This window comes from Camelus dromedarius, chromosome 14 (genome assembly GCF_036321535.1).
Source record: "Camelus dromedarius isolate mCamDro1 chromosome 14, mCamDro1.pat, whole genome shotgun sequence".
Lineage (NCBI taxonomy): Eukaryota > Metazoa > Chordata > Mammalia > Artiodactyla > Camelidae > Camelus > Camelus dromedarius.
The window spans coordinates 33,959,670-33,980,468 of NC_087449.1; the positions used below are offsets into that span (position 1 = coordinate 33,959,670).

The following is a 20,799-nucleotide window of genomic DNA, read 5'->3' on the forward strand; positions in this document are numbered from 1 at the left end:
AATGAATTGAGTGTATCCTTTGTACATTCACTTTTGGGGCATTCTTTTGTCTTTTCTACTGATTTGTACATGTTCTTCTGGGTTTCCTTTTTGCCTATTTGATTTGTAGGAATTCTTTATATAGTCTGGATATTAATCCTTTGTCAGTTGTATGCATTGTAAATATCTTCTCTCCTATCCAAGGGTTGTCTTTCTCTTTGATTGTGGTGTCTTCTGTCGTTGTTATTGTTGTTATTCAAAGGTTTTAAAATTTGAACGTTGTCAAATCTACCATCTTCTCTATCATAGTTTGTGTTTTAAGACATCCTTCTCTACCCTGATATCATAAAGACATTCTTCTATACAATTTTACAAGTATAAATTGTCATTGTATACCTTTAATACCTCTGGAATTAATTTTTGTGTACAGCATGAGGTAGGGAATAATTTTATTTTTTCCACATGGGCAGCCAATTGATCCAGCTTCATTTATTGAGTGATAAGTGTCTGGTTTGTAACCTGTCATATACTAAATTCTCATAGACGTGTGGTTCTATTTCTGAGCTTTCTCTTCTGTGCCACTGATCTACTTAATTCCTCTTTTACTAATACCACATGATTTTAATTACCATAGTTTCATTTTTTAAAGTCTTAACATCTGGAATGGCAAGTTCCCCAACTCTTTATTCTTCAAAATTTCCTTGCCCCTTTACCATTTAATATGACTTGTAGAATCACATTGCCAACTTCTTTCTTAAGCCTAATTGTGATTTTTGACTAGAATCACACGTGTTTATAAATTAATTTAGAGGAAATGAACATATACATGACATTGAGTCTAATAGACAGGAAGATGAGATAGCTTTATCTATACTCAGATCTTCCTTTAGTCTTTCAATAATATTCATAGTTTTTATGCGTCAAAGGAATGCATTTATCTTGCAAAATATATTCTTAGGTAATGCAGAATTCTTGTTACTATTATAAACAGAATTCTTACATTAGTAACTTTTTTCTAATTGTTTGTGGGTTGAATAGAGGACTACTATATGTCTTCTGCATACTGATTTCATATCCAAAATTTTTGCTGAAGGTTAGTCATTTAAATAGTCTCTCTGTAGATTTTTGTGGGTTTCTTTTCTATAGACAATCATATCTTCTGTAAATACCAATAATGCGTATTCTTTGCTTCCAATCATTTTTCTTTGAATTCTTTTGCTTTTTATTCTTCTGTTATATGTTTGCCAGGACCTCTAGAACAGTTACAGAAACATCATTTCTAGATACTAATTTTGATTCTGCCTTCCAAGCCTTGTATCTTTTGTATCTTTTCTTATCTTACAGCATTCACTAGGACCTGTAGAGTACAATATTTAAAGGAGTAGCAATCCATATCAAAATACCCATGACACTTTTCATAGAACTAGAACAAACAGTCCTAAAATTCATGTGGAACCACAAAAGACCTCGAATTGCCAACGTAATCTCGAAAAAAGAAAAAAACAAGTATTTACAAGTGATGCAACCAACAAGGAGTTAATATCCAAAATATACAAACAGCTCATACAACTCAACAGCAAAAAAAGAACCCAATCAGAGAGGACCAGAATAGATATTTTTCCCAAAGAAGACATACAGATGGCTAACAGGCACATGAAAAATGCTCAACATTGCATTTTTGAGAGAGAAATTGACACAGAGAAATGGAAATATAGACCACAATGAGATATCACCTCCTATCTATTAGAATGGCTATCACCAAAAAGTCTACAAATAACAAATGTTTGAGAGGATGTGGAGGAAAGGGAACCATTGTACACTGCTGACTGGAATGTAAATTGATACAGTATGGACGTTTCCCAGAAAACTAAAAATAGAGCTATCATATGACCCAGCAATTCCACTCCTGGGTATGTGTCCAGAAAAATCAAAAAGATATATGCACCCCAATTGGACACAACCCAAGTGCCTGTCAACCAACAACTGGATTAAGAAGATGAGGTATATATACAATGGAATATTATTCAGTGGATGAACCTAAAGAATATTATGCTTAGTGAAATAAGTCAAACAGTGAAAGACAAATACTACATGATATCACTTATATGTGGAACCTAAAAAAATTATACAAATAAATGTATATGCAAAACAGAAACAAACTCACAGATACAGGAAACAAACTTGAGGTTACCAAAGGGGAGAAGGAGGGATAAATTAGGGGCATGAGATTAACAGATACAAACTACTATGTATAAAATAGATAAGCAACAAAGATATACTGTATAGCACAGGGAATTATAGTCATCATTTTGAAACGACCTATAAGGGAGTATAACCTGCAAAAATACTGAATCACTATGCTATACACCTGAAACTAATATAATATTGTAAATCAACTATACTTCGATTGAAAAAAAAAAAAAGCAGCAAAAGCCAACGCCTCTGTCTTGCTACTGATTCTAAATAGAATGTTTCTATTATGTCACTATTAAGTACACTGTAGCATTTTCGCAAATACTTCTTCTCAGGTTAAGAATATTCTCTTCTATTCCCAGCTTGCTTAATCTTGAATGCGTTTTTAATTTTATTCACTCCATCTTCTGCATTTATTAGATGGCCATGCAGTTTTCCTTTTTTAATCTGTTAATATAGTAAATTATTTTAAATTAATTATAAAATTAGTATCCTAGTATTCTCAGAATAAACTCTGTTTGGTCATAATACTTTTTTATTTAGACATTAATGGGTATGGTTTGCCATATTTTGTTCAAGAAGACTCTGGCCTAAAAATTTCCTTTGCTATTTTCTTCTTTCCACTTTCTCTATCATTACTTTTTTCTTTTTCTAATTTTTTAACATAATGCTTAATTAGCTCATTAATTTCCAATCTGTCTTATAATATATTCATTTAAGATTATAAATCACAGACTACCTTAGACACATTTTTAACATATGGTCCCCCATTATCATTCAGCTTTAAATATTTCATAATTTCCATTATGATTTCTACCTTTACCAATGAATTATTTAGAAGCATGTATGTGAGGTGGCAAGTGGCTTTGTTATGGGATTTCTAATTTATTTCACTGTTAAAGTATATCATGTATGCGATACTGGTTTTTGGTATTCTCTTTTCCCATACAACTCTAATTTTTTTCTTAAAGTCTATTATGTTTGATATTAATACTACTTCCTTGCTTTCTTTGGTTAACAATTTCCTGGAATATCTTTTTTTATCACTTTCTTTTTAAATTTATAATCATAAAATATTATAAATGGTCAGAAAATACAGCATTAATGACATCTATGTACCAATCACAGAGATTAAATAGATGTTTACACTTGCCCAAGAGAGGACATTTTCAGTGTCAAATTCATAGAGAAGAGATGGTGCTTGCAAAATAGCTACTGAATTAACAAAGAAGGCAGAAATCAATACAGTAATTTTTCAAAATGAAATGACAAGATAATTGACAAAAGGATGCAGATAGGATGCAGATCTAAGGGGATGAGGGAAAAGGACATTCTTAAGGTTATACATTAACCTAAAAACACTTTATTGTATCCATTCTAAGATATCAGTGATTATAAAATGCATCCCAAAGCCAGAGATGTTAACATGAAAAAATAATACAGAATCACTGAAATTAAGCATTAGATGTCAGTGCTAAGACTATTAATAATCTGTCACTGCTGACCTCTCTTGAAATAGGCTAAAAGACAAGAATACAGATGACACATCCCTCAGGGAATCAGTCAATTCTGACCACCAGCACAACTGATAAATGGAGTACACAGTTTCACTGGAGTGGGTAAAAAAAGTTACTTTAAGTCACATATGGATTAATAGTTTTTGAAAACTCACAGTACATTTAGTGCTAACTTTGGTGATTCCCAAGGCCCTGTAGAATTCTTCAGAATCTGAGATTCATCTTATCAATGGTAATTATCAATTACAATAGTAACTACTGTTCATTAAGAACCTAAGTCCCAAACACTGTGTTTGGATACTTTTTAATGAGTCAGCTAATTTGATATTCATAATTATATGAGGAAATGACATGATGCCCATTCCAGAGCTAAAGGAAATAGGACTCAGAACTGAATAGATGAGTTCCCTTGAGTCACAAAGCTAAGTGGCAGAATTCGTATTTCAATTTCATCTCATTCTTGGCCTGTTCTTGTCTCTACCCTACACCGCCTCTTTAATGCTATTACTTTTTCAGATTTTATCTGGAGATGTCAATTTTTTGCTGTCGGTTGAGTTTGGGAGTAGGGATGGGAGTGGGGATTAGCTCCCAGGACTCAACCAACATTTTACTTTTCCCTCAAGGCAAGGGCACCATCTAGTGGCCACACTTTGCCACTAACACAAAGAAAGTATGATTTTTCAGTCTTCTGTTTTCCTTCACTGGTTTTATACTTCCTTGCATCAAATTGGAGCTTCTGCATTTGACTCTTCTAGTGGAGAAGAACAGAAGCCTAGTAACATTAAGGACTGAACAGAGTTTTGGAATGAAACAGGCCCAAATTCAATCCCAGATTCACCATGTACTTAACTGTATGACTTTGGTTAAGTTACTAAAAGTAGTTTCAGTCTCAGTCTCATTTGTAAAATGAAATAACACTGCTGACCTGAGAGGATTATCATGGGAATGTCTATGAAAGTCACCCAGCACAGTGACTGATCCAAAGAGCTTCCTCAGTAACTACTGGTTCCTTTCCCTATTCTCCTTTCATGTAGCCTAAAACCACATGGGTATTTTGCTTTTTTTTTTTTTTTAAGAAAACATGGGGAAGTTGTAGAGTGCCCACTTAGCATACACAAGGTCCTGGGTTCAATCCCCAGTACCTCCTCTAAAAATAAATAAGTAAACCTAACTACCACCCCCTCGCCAAAAAATAAATAAATAAAATTAAAATTAAAAAAAGAAAAACAAAAAAAATTGGGGAAAAAAATCCATGTATGATTGGCTTATGTTGTGTTTAACATAACTTTCATACTTCTTTTGTATGTAAACTATAGTAAAGGCAAATTCCCCAACATTTATTCATTAGTTTTATAAACCCATAAAACCAACAATAAGTGTTTTTTGAGTACCTTCTTACAACATACCAAGTACCTGTGACAGTGGATGGGAACTCACTAACAGGTGGGGAAAACAGACAGCTCAATGTGTAACATCATGTAATAAGTACCTTCATGGCTATTAGTGAAAAATGGAGGAGGACCAAATCTGTTAAAAAGATGTGGATCAAGAATGCTTCACAGAAGAAGCAACATTTGAAAGCCTCTTAAAAGATGAGCTCACCATATAAGGGCCCAGAACATTCCTGACATATGAAAAAAATATATCAGAAGCAATGAGAAATGAAGAAACACAGTGAGGAAATATGAGAAGTACAGTGTGGTTGGAATCCAGGACAGGATGGATGAAGATTGGTGGCCCAGGTCTATGAGAGCTTGTCAAGCTCATTTGCAATCTAGATGATGGTGCATTACCAGCACCACCACCGTCGTCATCACCATCATCCATAGCAGTTAGTTATTGGAGGTGCCCAACTCTGTACAGACATGATTGCTAACCCTTACAACCCTGCAAGTTAGATAACATCATCTTCACAGAGGTTAAGAAACTTGCCCAAAGGCACAGTCAGTAAGGGGTGAAGCTGAGTGAAAGTCAGCCCCAGGACTCTCTGATTCTACACCAGTGATCCCACACTTGGCTGTACAACACAATCACCTAGAGAATCTGTTTTATAATAAAGCTTCCAGACCAGATTCTAAAACAGCGTTATCTAGGGAGTGGGACTTGGGAGCTTATATTGCAAACCAACTCTGCAGATATTTCTTAGAAAGCCAAATGACAGTCCAGCTTTTTGAAAATACCATAGAGCCTCTTAAAACACACACACACACACACACACACACGCACGCACTACTAATTAATAGCTTCCATCTATGTGTCAAGTGCCTAATCCTCACAAAATTCTGCAAGGGTATTATAATTCCCGCTTTAAAAAAAAAGAAAACTCAAGCTCAGGAAGTTTACAGATAACTTCCCTCTTCCAGTCAACAAAGCAAAAGGCAAAAATAGCTTCAACCACAGGTATGTCTGGTTCTTCTCTGTCATGCTATGTGGTAGACTGATTCCTAAACACCCCCTCCCCCTGACCCATGACCATGTTATCTCCTCCCCTGTGAGTGTGGGTGGAAACTGTGAATATGACGAGATGTTACTGCAGTGATTATGTTACAGGGTAAGTTATCACTGAAGTGAGTATATGGCAAAGGGGAAATTATCTGGTGGGTATAATCTAATTCAATCATGTGAGACCTTTTAAAAGCAGAGTGTTTTCTGCATCTGGTACGAGAAAGGGCAAGTCAGAGAGATCTGAAGCCCTAGAAGGATTCCATGCACCATGTGGACTTGAAGGTGGAGAACCACACGACAAGGAGTATGTGCAGCCTCTAGAAGTTGAGAGCAGATCTCAAACTGACAGCCAGCAAGAAAACAAGAACCGCAGTCCTACAGCCACAAGGAAATGAATTCTGCCAACAACCTGAATGAACTTAGAAGTGGATTCTCTCTTGGATTCTTCCTCAGAGCCTCCACATAAAAGCCCACCCTCGTCAATATCTTGATTTCAACCTTAAGGAGAGAAACTTTCTGAGATGTCTGATCTATAGAACTGTAAGATAATAAATAGTGGAGCTTTTAAAATTGTAGCAAAATACACATAACATAAAATTTACTGTTTAAACATTTTTACGCATTCAGTTTAGTACCATTAAGTACATTCACATTGATCTGCAACCATTATAACCATACATCTCCAGAATTTTTTCATCTTTCCAAATTGAAACTCTGTACTCAAAAACAAGAAATCCCCAATCCCCCTTTCCTTGGCTCCTGAAAACCACCATTCTACTTTCTATTTCCATGAATTTGACTATTCTAGGTAACTCATATACCTCATATAAGTAGAATCAAACAGTATCTGTCTTTTTGTCACTGGTTTATTTTACTCAGCATAATGTCCTTAAAGTTCATCCATGTCATAGCATGGGTCAAAATTTCCTTCCTTTTTAAAACTAAATAGTATTCCATTGTATGTGTATACCACATTTTGTTTATTCATTCATCCATTAAATGGACGCTAGGCTACTTCCACCTCTAGGCTATTGTGAATAATGCTTCTATGAACATGGGTATACAAATATCTGTTCAAGTCTCTGCTTTCAATTCTTTTGGAGATATATATATAAAAGCCCACGCTGGTCAATACCTTGATTTCAACCTTAAGGAGAGAAACTTTCTGAGATGTCCGATCTATAGAACTGTATATGTATGTGTGTGTGTGTGTGTGTGTGTGTGTGTGTGTGTACGTTGTTTTGAGTCAATTCATTACCTTGAAAATTGGGTAAGTAAAAGGAAATAATCAAGTATTTATTTATCCTGTCTATTTGAACTGTACCACTGGGTAACCAAATAATAAATGAAGGGAAGTATCTCCTTATATAATTATTTCTGATAAAAATTAAAACAAAATGAGAAAATGTCATCATTTTGCAACCCCAAAATGGATCTAGATACTGAACATCAACAGCTGCTAATATCAATAAAGAGCAAAAACCAGACATTATGTGCCTCCTGATAAAAGAACACAACACTGCCTACAGTCTTGCCAAAGGGATCAAACCTACATCTGATCCAGTCTCTGGATCCAATTTGCAGGGAAAGCAGAGACAGAAGAACATGCTGAATTGTATCCATATGCAATTAGTAAAATCTGTACTATGGATAAACTCCTAGAGGTCAAAGGTCTGGATTCTTTGATAGATAAACTGCAAACAAAAGATGTCAAGTTTTTTAAAATAAGCAAGATGAAATATAGAATTTAGGACTGCAAATCCAAAAAGTGATTCCTATAAGAACGGTGGTTAATTTAGGAGACAGGGTTTAGGGTGTAATTTGAATGGGGCACATAGGCTTTTCAGGGTAACTGGCAAAACTCTATTTCTTAACCTGGATGGTAGTCATAAGGGTTAATAATTAATTAAGCTATATTTAAGAGAAAAACATACCACATTAAGTGTAACAATGAAGCAGTGGGTCAAATCCAAATTGAATTCAACTGAAGAGCTATCTCACTACAGCTCTGTCAAAGTCTCACTACTGAATCTATCTTAAGCCAAGAAAGCAGTTAATACCAGACTGAGTTGGTGACTGAGGTCAGTGACAAGTGCTTAGAAAAGTAATTAAACCAAGGAGGCAAAGAGAAACCAAAGGAGGGAAAAAAACAGTAAACACTATAATAAGCTGAATTTTCAAAAATCTTTATGCTATCACATATACACCATCTGTTCAAAACAAGCCTGTCTCACTTCCATCCTGCAAATTCGCCATACTTACTCCTTTCTTGGTGCCAACATTTTTCCATTAGAATTTGATTTCTTTCTCAGAGTTATTCCCCACTTTTAACAATTAATTACTGCTAATAAAGGCAATGATATGTTTATCAAATATATTCACATCTTCAAAAGTAAGGGTACAGAAAAAAGATGGTAGAAAGAAAGCAACAGGAGACTGAAGAAGAAAAGGCCACCAGAAGCGACTGATCTAGTTATGACAGAGATAGGCCCTTCTCTAGATACAATGGAGTACTAGAACTATATTCCCAACCTGCATTCTTTCTTGCCTTTAGCTATTTGGACAATGGTGGAAATTGAACAAGCAATTTAAAGCAGTTTAAAGCTATAGGCCTGCACTGTCCAGCTCATAACCACATGTGCCTTCTGGGCACCTGAAGCGCAGCTAGTCTGAACCAAGATGTCCCATAAATGCAAAAGATACACTAGATTTCAAAGACTTCATATGAAAAAAAGAATGTAAAAGATCTCATTAGCAATTTTTTATTAATTACATGTTGAAATAATATTCTGGATATACTGGCATAAACAAAATGTATTATTAAAATTAATTTTACCACCTTCTTTGTACTTTTTATATGTACTACAAAACTTTTAAATTATATATGTGGTTCACATTATATTACTGGACATCACTGCCACATAGGTTATTATTAAATAGTGTTGAACAGGAAGAACAAAATAGCCAAAAGTGTGGACTTTTCGGTGTTTTTCTCTACTGTCTGCTCTATCACTGACACTAGAACTCATTTAATTTCCAGTCCCTGTCCCTGGATGTAAAATAGAGGTTAAAAAAAATTAGTAGCTGTAGCAAGTCATGGATACAACATCAAATCATGGACCAAAAGAACTGAGTTCTAGTCCTGGTTCTGGAGTTACCATGGAGAAATCTTTTTTTTTTCCCTGAGTCTTAGTTGCCTGTCCCAACAATTAAGTAAGAAAGCTAAACCAAATTTAGATTTCCATGAATCTGTCAAAATATGTATTTCTTCTTTCTGTCAAAACTGGTTTTCATAAAAGTGAATGAACAAATACTTACTCTGAGTCTAACACATCCTCTGCGAGAGCCTCTCATCATTTTGTCCTTGGACTAAAAGAAAAACAAAAACATTCAATAAATAAAAGATTGACACACTGTTTTTAAAGTCATCTAGGGATAAAGAGACAAACTTTATAGTAACATTCCTCCCTTCTCCCAATCTCCTCCCATCTCTTAAGGATAGGAATTAGCAGGTTTAAAATGAAAATATTTTGTAGTCTATACAAATAAACCTAATCATAGAATTTTACGCATACCTTAAATGTAGCATATATTATACTATATCTTCCTTCATACTCCTTAACTCCAGCCCAATGTTTCTCATATTTAGTGAGATGGAGAATCACTTGGAAGGCTACAAATTACCTGGGGGTTTAACAATCACTCTCAGATGATTCTGACTCAAGGAGACAGAGGTCTACATTTTGAGAAACATTGCTTTAATTTCATCTCTTTGCAATTCTCCAAATGGGTCACATCTTTTGCCTCTGAAATTTCTCATCCAATGTTCCTCAGCTTGGAATATCCTTGACCTTGATTTTCTGCCTTGCTGTCACTCATCAAGTGCCCTACCTCTATGCGATCTGGATTCCCATCCCGGGACTCCTGGGTGTTCCCCTGTGGTGTCATGCACCACTTTCTGCTATAAAGCTGGTTACTTATCTGACTCACCACAAGACTGCGCATTCCATAGGGAGAAGAAATTGTATCTGACTTTTTCTTCAGAACAGTGTCTGGCACATATTAGGTGCTCAAAAAATATTTACTGATGAAACACTGCTTACCTTTATGTCTCCCCTATTAGACCGAGCCAAGCAAAGGCTATGTTCTGCACAATAAGCCCCATGTGGACATTCAGTAAATATTCCTAAAATTAAATTAGTCATGTGTAATAAAATGAAATAAAACTTTAAATAACTAAGGTTAAACATAGCCTATGTCATTGTTTTTACTGATTCTAAGTTTATCAATGTCACAATGATAAATCAAAGTAAACTTTCTTCCAAAAAAAAAAGAAACAAAAAAATAAAGTACTGAGCTATAAAAATTATGTTGATGGGGGGGGCAGCAGTTTTGTTTTTTGGGGGGGCAGCAGTTTTTTTTTTTGTCATGTTAGATTATTGAGGTACTTTAGAGTCTTTTTTAAATTCTATTTACAAATATAAGAAGGACTCACATTTTTAAAAAAAAAAAATTCTCAACATCAAGCAGGGTTGAAAAGTTCTTCACTAACAATATAGTTGGCAAAAACACAGTTAACAAAAACATTCCCTAAGTGTTATAATAGCCCTCTTACCATACCCTATACTTATCTTCCCTTCGAAAGTGTCAAGGCAATACACTATAATAATAATTAGGTTTGAAAATACCCAATGAGAGTTTGAATACAACTCAAACAAGGTAACAACCAATAAATTCATCCTTGATCCTCTTCCACTTTTAAAAATAAGATTATAGTAAACAGAAAAAGGGCAAGACAGGTCCTAATAATGATGGGACCACTATTGAGGTTATGAATTAGAAAATACTCAGAGATAAGTGAAAGTAATTAAAACAAATCAGACAAATCCAGAATGTGGGATATCTTACAAAAATAATTGGCCTAGATTCTTTAAAAATGTCCAAAAAATAAGTCTAGCATGTAAACAACTGTAATACAGAGCAAAAATACGTTACGTGCATTTAGACACAAAGTGCTGCGAACTACAGAAGGCTCCCTGACATGGAAAAAGATTAGGAAAGGTGATAATGAAGTGACCAGGTTGCAAGCTTCAATCTGAGACTCGGGGAAAAAAAAAAAAGACTGGTAAAAGAGGGAAGGTAGGAAGAGGGCATTCCAAGCCATGGGAACAACATCAGAGTACACGGAGAGCCCCGAGCAGATAGCAGAGGAAGGTGGAGAGAGGTGAGGCTGAAGAGGAGATATGAGGACCAGGTCCTGAAGGGTCCAGGAAGAACAGTGAGAAGTCATGTGATAGAGCCTCGCAGCAGTGCCTCAGAGGCTGCCCCTGCCTTCTGAACTGTTACTGGCATGTAATAGCCTAAGTTCTGCAAATTACTTAAAGAGCATTAATACACGCTGAACCTCAATGTATGTTTTCTATTTTTGTTTTGTTTCTCAAATACTGCACAAAAACATTATTTCACAAAAAATAATGGAAGGAAAACATGGAGATGTGTTAAACTCCAGGTGGTTTGTGCTGTGTATTAGTGCTTCTCTCACCAAACTGTGCAGTGATGACCCATTATTATCACTCAACTTCACTTTTCTACCAAAAATTGCCCACAGATGTTTTTCTTTATTTGGAAAAGACTAAGTCAGGGCCCAAAATAATAAGATCATGAAAAGATGAATAGCACAAAGAGCACTATAAAAATTTAAAGATGGGAAAATTTGTACAACACACAAAATAATCTAGTCAGCAAGAACAATAGCCAGAACCATAGAGTTTGAACTCTTAGTCCTAATTCTAAGACTCATCCTACAGCTCCTAATTTAGAATGCAGCTATGCTCCAGAAGCTCCTTGTTCAAATTTTTGGAGTTTAGAACCCAGAACAAATTTTTGCAAAGAAACTGTTAAAAATGGTTCCCAGGTTAGCTAGGAAAAGCACTTCAAATAACAGCATGTGAATATGGAAAGACAGGGGAAAGGTTGTTGTAAATTTAAACACTGCCTAAGAAATGATTTTCTTAAAGAACTTCTCTTAGATGTTGGTGCTTAAGGGAAAGCAAAATTATGAGCAAGAATAAGGAAGTAGTTCAAGAATTCAAGATCTATGCCAAAGGGCTTAAGAAACTTTCAAGGACTTGAAAAGTTAATGATGTGCAATAAACATATTTTACTTTTACAATCGGGGGAAAAAATACTTTCTAAAAAGGCAATTTAAAAACCCTCATTCTTCATCAGGTCTAATTTTACTTCAGAATTTATGGATTTCCAAAAAAAAGAAAAAAGGCAGAAGAGTTAACATGCAAGCACAAAATGGTGGTTGGTCACACAGGATGTCACCTATCAGAAATGTACAACTTCATCCTCTTCTGGGTGACTAAAATTTCAAAGTAGAACTATCTTCAAGAATTTGCCACTACCTCTCCATGCTCACCTCTAATGAATATAAAAAACTCCTCACTCAACACACTCTTAAGACTTAGTATCTACTTCCCCTCCCCTTCTCCCTACCTAGTAAGCTTTCAGTGAATTAGAACAGGAAGAAGAATCTTTTGTTTATCCTTAGCATTTCAATAGAGATGATCTAAGTCCCTATCTTACAACTTAGAAATAAAAAGGTTCAGTACTTTTTAATGATTAATCAATGCAGTTTCCATTTAGAACAGCCTATGCAAAAGGTTTACTTCATTGTGATACTGTTGTAAATTAGTCATCACCTGTAAGCAGACCAGTGGTAACTTGGGTTTACTGTCATTTTAAAATTTCACTGCTAATGTAATTCAGTCTCCACAGACAGAAAGAATTTTCTATCTGGAGTTAGAAGACTTGATCACGCACATAGAAACTACTGTATGATTTCTTAAGTCTCAATTTCTTCATGTGTAAAGGAAACAATATCAACTACTTCACTACTGTTCATTCCATAAATATTTACTGAATATTCATTAAGTGCCAGGCACTACTCTGGATGCTAAAGATAAAATGATGAAGCCTCTGTTCTCATGGAGCTTACATTCCAGAGAAGGAAAACAAACACTAACCAAGAAAAAAAAATTATAGGAGTTAACAATAAAATCCATGAAATAACAAAACAAGACCATTGTGACAGTGACTAACAGTGAGGTCTACTTGAGATGGGATGTTAAGGAAAGGCTTCTCTGAGCAGTGATGCCTTAATGAAAACCTGTATAACAAGAATGAATCAGCTGTGCTACAGACCTGGGTTAGTATTAGTCCAAGAAGCCAGAAAATACATGCGAAGACCCTGAGGCAGGAACAAGTTTGAGGTGTTCTAAGAAGAGGAAAAAAAGCTAGACTGGTTAGAGTGATGAGCAAAAGGAATACTGTAGAAAGGTAAGTAAAGGCAGATTACAAAGTACCCCTAACTCATAGTAAAGAGTTTGGATTTTTTCCTAAAGTCACTAGAGAATTTAAGCAGGGGAGAAACATGATTTTTTTCCCCTTTTTTTCAAAGATCACTTGGGCTGCTGATAGAAAATAAATTTTAGAGAGTAAAAATAGAAGCAAAGAGAACACTTACAAGGTTTTTGTAACACCAAGTTAGACATGATGGTGGTTTATAACCTATAGTGGTAGCAAGGAAAAATGGGAGAGGTTGTAAGGCTTAACAATGCATTATATTTGACAATATTAGAAAATACCTAGAACAATGATTAATATAGTAGTAGCTTGTGGCAGACTGTATTTTCCAAAAATGGTCTAACAATATTTCCCATCCCACAAGCTCTTCTAGGAATATGCCACTCCTTCACTAAGTGGAGTCTTTTCTCTGTGGGTGGGTCTTTGTAAACTGCCTTAACTAAGTAGACTGAGTACTACCCCGCTAAGGAGAACTGTGAGAGATAATACAGATTACTATACCATCTCTTCCAGCATCACAAACAGCATAAGAATAGTAATCTTGCAAAGCCAGATGACTGAGATCTCACTAAGTTAAATTATATAGAAAACTTTTATTAAAATGCTATTAGGTTGTAGAATATCATGTATAAAATGACTCCACTTGTACAAAATATACATAAATGTGTATTTAAGTATAAAGAGTTGTTAGGAAAGCTTTACTCCAAAACACAGATATTAGGATTTCAGGTAAGGACTTTCCTTCCTTCTACTTTATATACTTTTCACTGTTGTTTCCATTTTTTAAAATTAAGAGCATGTTGTCGGGGGAGGGTATAGCTTATTGGTAGAGTGCATGCCTAGCATGCATGAGGTCCTGGGTTCAATCCCCAGTGCCTCCATTGAAATAAATAAATAAACCTAATTACCTCCCCCTTCAAAAAAAAATTTTTTTTAAAGAGTATGTTGTCATCTCTTCAAGAATTGTTTTAAAACTTTAAAGAGTAATCAAAGTCAAATTCTGCAGAGACTGTGCTATTAAAATTAAAAGTAAAAAGCATCCATTAAGTTTTGAATCAAAGCTATCATCAGAGACCTGTTCTAGGATTTTCAGTGAACTCTGGAGGTAAAAAAAGATTGCTGTAGAGGAAAAACAAGATGGATGAATAGAGACAGACAATGTACAAGACTCTTTCAATAGGTTCACCTATCTTAAAGAGAGGTTAGGATAGTATTTCCTGGGAGACACAGAATTAGCAGAGATATTTTTCACCTGGGGGAGATATAACCATGTTAATTTGTTAATGAAAAAGTCAAGAACGCAGAATGGCCAAAAAAATCCTGAAAAAGAACAAAGCTGAGGGCCTTACACTTCCCAATTTCAAAACTTACTATAAAGCTACAGTAACTGAAATAGTGTGACACTGGCATAAGGACAGACACAAAGATCAATGGAACAGAATTGAGAGTCCAGAAATAAACCCTCAGTTTATGGTCAATTGATTTTCAACAAGGGTGCCAAGACAATTCAACAAAGAAAAAATTGTGTGTTCAATATATGGTGCTAGAATAACTGGTTATGCACATGAAAAAGAATAATAAAATAAAGAATATAAAATTTTAAAAAACACTGTGACCTTTAGCTCACATCATGTACACAAATTAATTCCTAATGGATCAAAGACCTAAATGTAAGAGCTAAAACTATATAACCCTTAAAAGGAAACACAGGTATAAAACTCTGTGACCTTAGATTAAGAAATGATTTTTCAGGTACACCACCAAAACCACAAGCAACAAAACAAAAAGATAAATTAGACATAATCAAATTAACATTTTTGTGTTTCAAAGGACACCGTCAAAGAAAGTAAAAAGACAAACCACAGAAAGGGAAAAATTTTTACAAATCATGTATTGCATAAGGGACTTGTATCTAGAATATGTTAAAAATTCCTACAACTCAACAACAAAAAAGACAAATAATTCAATTTAAAAATGGGCAAAGGATCCAAACAGATATTTCTCCAAAGATTTACAAATAGCCATTAAGGACATGAAAAGATGCTCAACATCAACAGTCACCAGGGAAACACAAATCAAAGCCATAATAAGATACTACTTCACATCCACCAGGATGGCTATAATCAAAAGGACAGATAATAACAAATGTTGGCAAGGATATAGAGAAATTGGAGCCCCTATACCCGCTGTGGGAATGTAAAATGGTGCAGCTGCTTTGGAAAATAGTCTCGCAGTTCCTCAAAAAGTTAAATAAAGAGTTACCATATGATCCAGCAATTCTACTCCTAGATATATATCCAAGAAAATTGAAAACATATGTCCACACCAAAACTTATGTACACAAATGTTTATAGGAGCATTAGTCATAATAGCCAAAAAGTGGAAACAACTGAAATGTCCATCAACTGATGAATAAATAAAATGTGGAATATGCATACAACAAACTATGCAGCAATAAAAAGCATCGATATGTGCTACAACATCGATGAACCCTTGAAAACATTATGTTAAATGAAAGAATCTATATTAGAATTAAAGAATACTTTTATAATATGATTCTATTTATATGAAGTGTCCAAAAGAGGCAAATCTATAGAGACTGAAAGTAGATTCGCGGTTGCCTAGGGCTAGGGGTGAAATACTAGGGAGTGATTGTTAATGGAAACAGGGTTTCTTTTAGGCGTAATGAAAATTTTCTAAAACTGATTATGGACAAGGTTACACAGTTCTGTGAATACACTAAAAAAAAAAAACCCATTGAGTTGTATACTTCAAATAGATGGTATGCAAATTATATCTCAATAAAACCATTATACAAAAACAAAAAGCAACAGGCAACTCAAAAATTTACTAAAATTTTCCATATGAAATTATTACAACTAAGACATTTAGTTGTTATATTGCAAAATAAATATTTTTAAACAACAAAAGTCTGTACATAGAAAGGAAGCAGTTGAAGACACAGGGGAAGAGAGAGAGGAAAGAAAGCAGACAAAGGAGAAAATCTGTAGACTGAGATCCTTGAAAAATTTGTGAGCAGATGGAATCCAGAACACTCAAAGATTACCTCTTCCACTATGAGGGGGAAGGATGCAGGGAAGGACAGGCAGGAAAGTAGGTATACCAACAGGTGGGGGTACAAGGAGTTGAGAGTATGCCCATCAAATGGACACTATTGTTTCGGGAAGCATGGCATCTTCTATGAGTGATGGAGGAAAGAGGAGGGTTGCGTGACTATAGAGAAAGCTGCCAGAGTAACAAAGCAAATATTCACCCAATATTTTATATACCCATCTGTACCATAACAATAATGCTAAAATAAAATAAAAGAAATTAAATAAGTGGACAATCTCAGCATGAAGGCTTAATGTGAACTAAACTCCCAGAAACAAAATATCAACTTTCACAATAATCTTAATATTATCATGTGAATGGGAAAAAATTAGTTATGAACACCTCAGAACACTTTCCTTGAATGTGATTCCACTTTTATGATTCCACGTATCATGTAAACTTAACTTTGGGGAAAAAAAGTAAAATTTTTTTTAAGGAAGTTTAAACTAGTCTAAGAAGATTATGCTTTACAATAAAGTAAACAAGAAGGTGAACAATTGGGCTGTACATTTGTTTTTCTCTATAAGAAGTAAGAGAAATTAAATCCTCAGTCTAAATCACTCGAGCATTGTTCTACCTGGTTTTTATTGGGAATATGTAACCAGTTGAATAGCTAGTCCTATGACAACTGCCACATATATGGGCATATTTAAGAACAGTTCTACTTTCTGTCCTTCTACAAATTATTACCATCAACAAAACTGCCTGCAACAGAAGCAAGAACTAACTGCTTGTCTGATATAGCACAGTAGAGAAAAAACCCCACACAGTTCTTCAGGCTCTGGATGATTAAACAAAAGCCACTGTTATTAATATAAGCTCAATCAGGTTATACATAAACCATGGAAACATACATATTTGCTTTTAGTATATTCTGCAAAACTTACAAGGCCATGTAAACAATTCCAAAACAGCCTTCTGCATCTCATCTCTAAGCCTAGTTTGAAGGACCTTGGACATTCCATTCACTATGAGACACCGTGCCACATTGTAGGACTTGAAGATTGTAATGCTCAGTACTGCCATCAAGGAGTTTACAAGCTTGCTGTACAGAAAAATAATGTACTAGAGTTATGATCAGTTAATTATAAGAGATGCAAAATGATTCAATGCCCAGAAGAGTTATATGAGCAAGGCTCAAGAGCACTAGAACAGGGAAAAATCAAGGCTGACTAGAGTATTCAAGGAAAGCAAAAGATAAAAAGTTTCCACATACTTCTTCCCATTGGTACTACTTAACCCTCTTAGGAGGTTTCTTTATTTTCTTTTCAGGGCATTTAGATTAGATACAAATTTTCTTCTGCTCCTTTTACAATTCTAAAGCTACTTTATTAGATTTGCACTATATGTATCATGTAAACTTAAAAAACACATTTGATAAACTCAAGAACTGTTTGTTTAGACTCACAGACAAAGAAAACAAACTTACGGTTACCAGAGGGGAAGGGGGTGGGAAGGGATAAATTGGGAGTTTGAGATTTGCAGATACTGACTGGTATATATAAAATAGATAAACAAGTTTATACATATAGCACAGGGAACTATATTCAGTATCTTGTAGTAGCTTACAGTGAAAAAGAATATGAAAACGAATATATGTATGTTCACGTATGACTGAAGCATTGTGCTGTACACCAGAAATTGACACAACATTGTAAACTGACTATACTTCAATTAAAAAAAAAGTTAAAAAAGAAAAAAAGAACAGTTTATTTAGAAAAGTATAAATTCACTTTTAATTGTTTGATGGGCCTGGTGTTGATGTCTTTCTAGGAGTATCTGAGACTACCTCTTTTATGTCTTGGCAAAAGAAATACATAAACACTTCAAAAACCTAAAATCTAAGAATTAGGTGGCAGATTTTTAAAAGTCACCTTCTAGACTTTGCTGAGGACTGTCAGATAACAGTTAAACCTGTTTAGGCTACCAGTGGATTTGAAAGGCTATGAGTCTCCTCCAGTCAGCACATAATAGCAAAGAACACGTTATTTCTTTAATGATTCCTTTTACAAAGAATACCTTGAGTGGCCCTGATCATTTACTAGTTCACTGTTTCTTTCTCTCCAAAATATTATATTATAAAAATAATACAAATCAAGAAAGAGTGTTAAATAATTATGGGTAATGATTAAACAAATCATATTTTATAATCTCAACTAGTTCCTCATACAACCTGATTAATCTTTAACACGTCCCTAGTTATTCCTTTCTCCAGTTCCCATGGCTACTGACCTAGATCTTTACTACATCCCTTAAATCCTGACTCTACCCTCATTTTTAACATGGATCCTGCTTCCCACCCCTACAATATTTAAGCATATTCCTACCTTAGAAGCCCCTTCCTCTCAAATCCATATTCCTCTCTGCCTCATTCACAATGAAACATCTTGAGTAATCTACACTCATTCTCTTTACTTCTTACCTCCTATTTACTCTTCAAACCATTCTAATCTGACTCCCACACCCACTACTCCATAGAAACTTCTGTTAGGGCACTAATGATGTCTAAATTGATCAATCCAATGGATATTTTTATGATTTCATCTATTCAGTCCTCTCACCAGTATTCAAGTCAATTCACTATTCCTGCCTTGATTTGATTGCCTCATTCTTCTGGTTCTTCTCTGATATCTCTGACTATCCCTTTTTACTCTCTTGTACAAGCTTTTTTCTCTACCAGTCCCTTAATATGATCGTGATGGCTTAATATCTCTCCACAAATTCCTTGACACGCCTTTCAAAAGGTAAAGCCTAATTTTCCTTCCCAGTCCTAAAATTCCCACCTCCATGAGAATGAGCTGAACTTAATGATTCATTTCTAATGAACAGAATAAGGCAGAAGTTATGCTCTCAGCCTAGATCATAAAAGGCACTTGGGTTGCTCTCACTTGGATCACTCCTCCTGGATGAAGCCAGATGCCCTGTCACGATGACATTCATTAGCTCAGTGGAGAGACTAGCTGGTGAGGAACTGAGGCCACCTTCCAACAGCCAGCAAGAAGCTATGGCTTCCCGCCAACAGCTGTGAGAGTGAGTCATCTTGGAGGCAAATCCTCCAGCTTCAGTCAAGCCTTTCGGATGACTGCTACCCTAGCCAATGTCTTCATTGCAACTTCATGAGAGACCTTGAGCCCGAACCACCCAGTTAAGTCACTCCCAAAGTTCTGAGTCACAGAAACTATGTGATAATAAATTTTGTTGATAAAAAAATTTGTTGTTTTAAGTGGCTAAATCTGTGCGTAGTTTGTTACAAAGCAATAGATATCTAATCCAATGGTGTTTCTCAGTGTTCTATACAAAGCTCTTTATTATTTCCAATCACTCTCTCTCAACTCTCCACATGTGTGAAGCTAATATTTATCTGTAACACAGATTCCTAAGTTCCAGACTATATGATACCTTCACATCAATTTCGACCAGCACCAAAACAACCTCTTTCTTCCTCCAACCTATTCTTACCTCACTTATCATCATTCATCCAGGAAAACTAAAAACCTGGATTTTATCACATTCTTCCTTTTCATTCATTGAACGTGATTTCATTCACATCCAATCACTAAAATCCTGTCAATATGACCTCATTATTTCTCTCTAACAATAGTTTCTATGAAACCTTCCCTAAGCTGAAATGGCACAAAGGAAAGAAGCAATTACCTTAGGACACATCTTGCACAAAATGAACTGATAAAGCACAGATGCTCAAAGACACAGTTCAAAGCTTTCTTGATTTGTATTATTTTTATAATATAATATTTTGGAGAGAAAGAAATAGTGAACTAGTAAATGATCAGGGCCACTCAAGGTATTCTTTGTAAAAGGAATCATTAAAGAAATCATTACGGCAACTTGATGCTGAGATGCTGTGCAGTTTCCAGGGAAGGAGCTTATCAGTGCCACCACTGCTATTGGGGTGCACCCTGCCTTTATAACAGCTCGCTGCAAAACAAACTCTGAATGCTATTCTCACTTTTTGCCTATTTCCCATAAAAGCAAAAGTCCTCTTTGGATATCTTTCGGTTAGCAGAAACAGGTACTAATGTAGGCCTTTCCTAAAAGTGAAGTGGGGCAAAGTAAACTACCAAAAGTGGGAGATATCTATAACATGTTTCACATATAGTGTTCTTGCCCAAAGGGGGAAAAAAAGCTGAATCTGGTTAAGCTTCTAGCTCTAATTATCAGT

At 35.1% G+C, this 20,799-nt stretch overlaps 1 protein-coding gene across 5 annotated transcripts in view; it reads right to left on the reverse strand.

Annotated features, from left to right (window-relative positions):
- Positions 1-20,799, reverse strand: part of OSBPL9 (oxysterol binding protein like 9) — a 123,264-nt gene that overhangs the window by 97,719 nt on the left and 4,746 nt on the right. For all 5 annotated transcript variants that reach the window (XM_010984741.3, XM_010984742.3, XM_010984740.3 and 2 more), the window contains exon 2: positions 9,453-9,503. In XM_010984741.3, the coding sequence (XP_010983043.1) occupies positions 9,453-9,503 (51 nt within the window). The remainder of the gene's footprint in view (positions 1-9,452; positions 9,504-20,799) is intronic.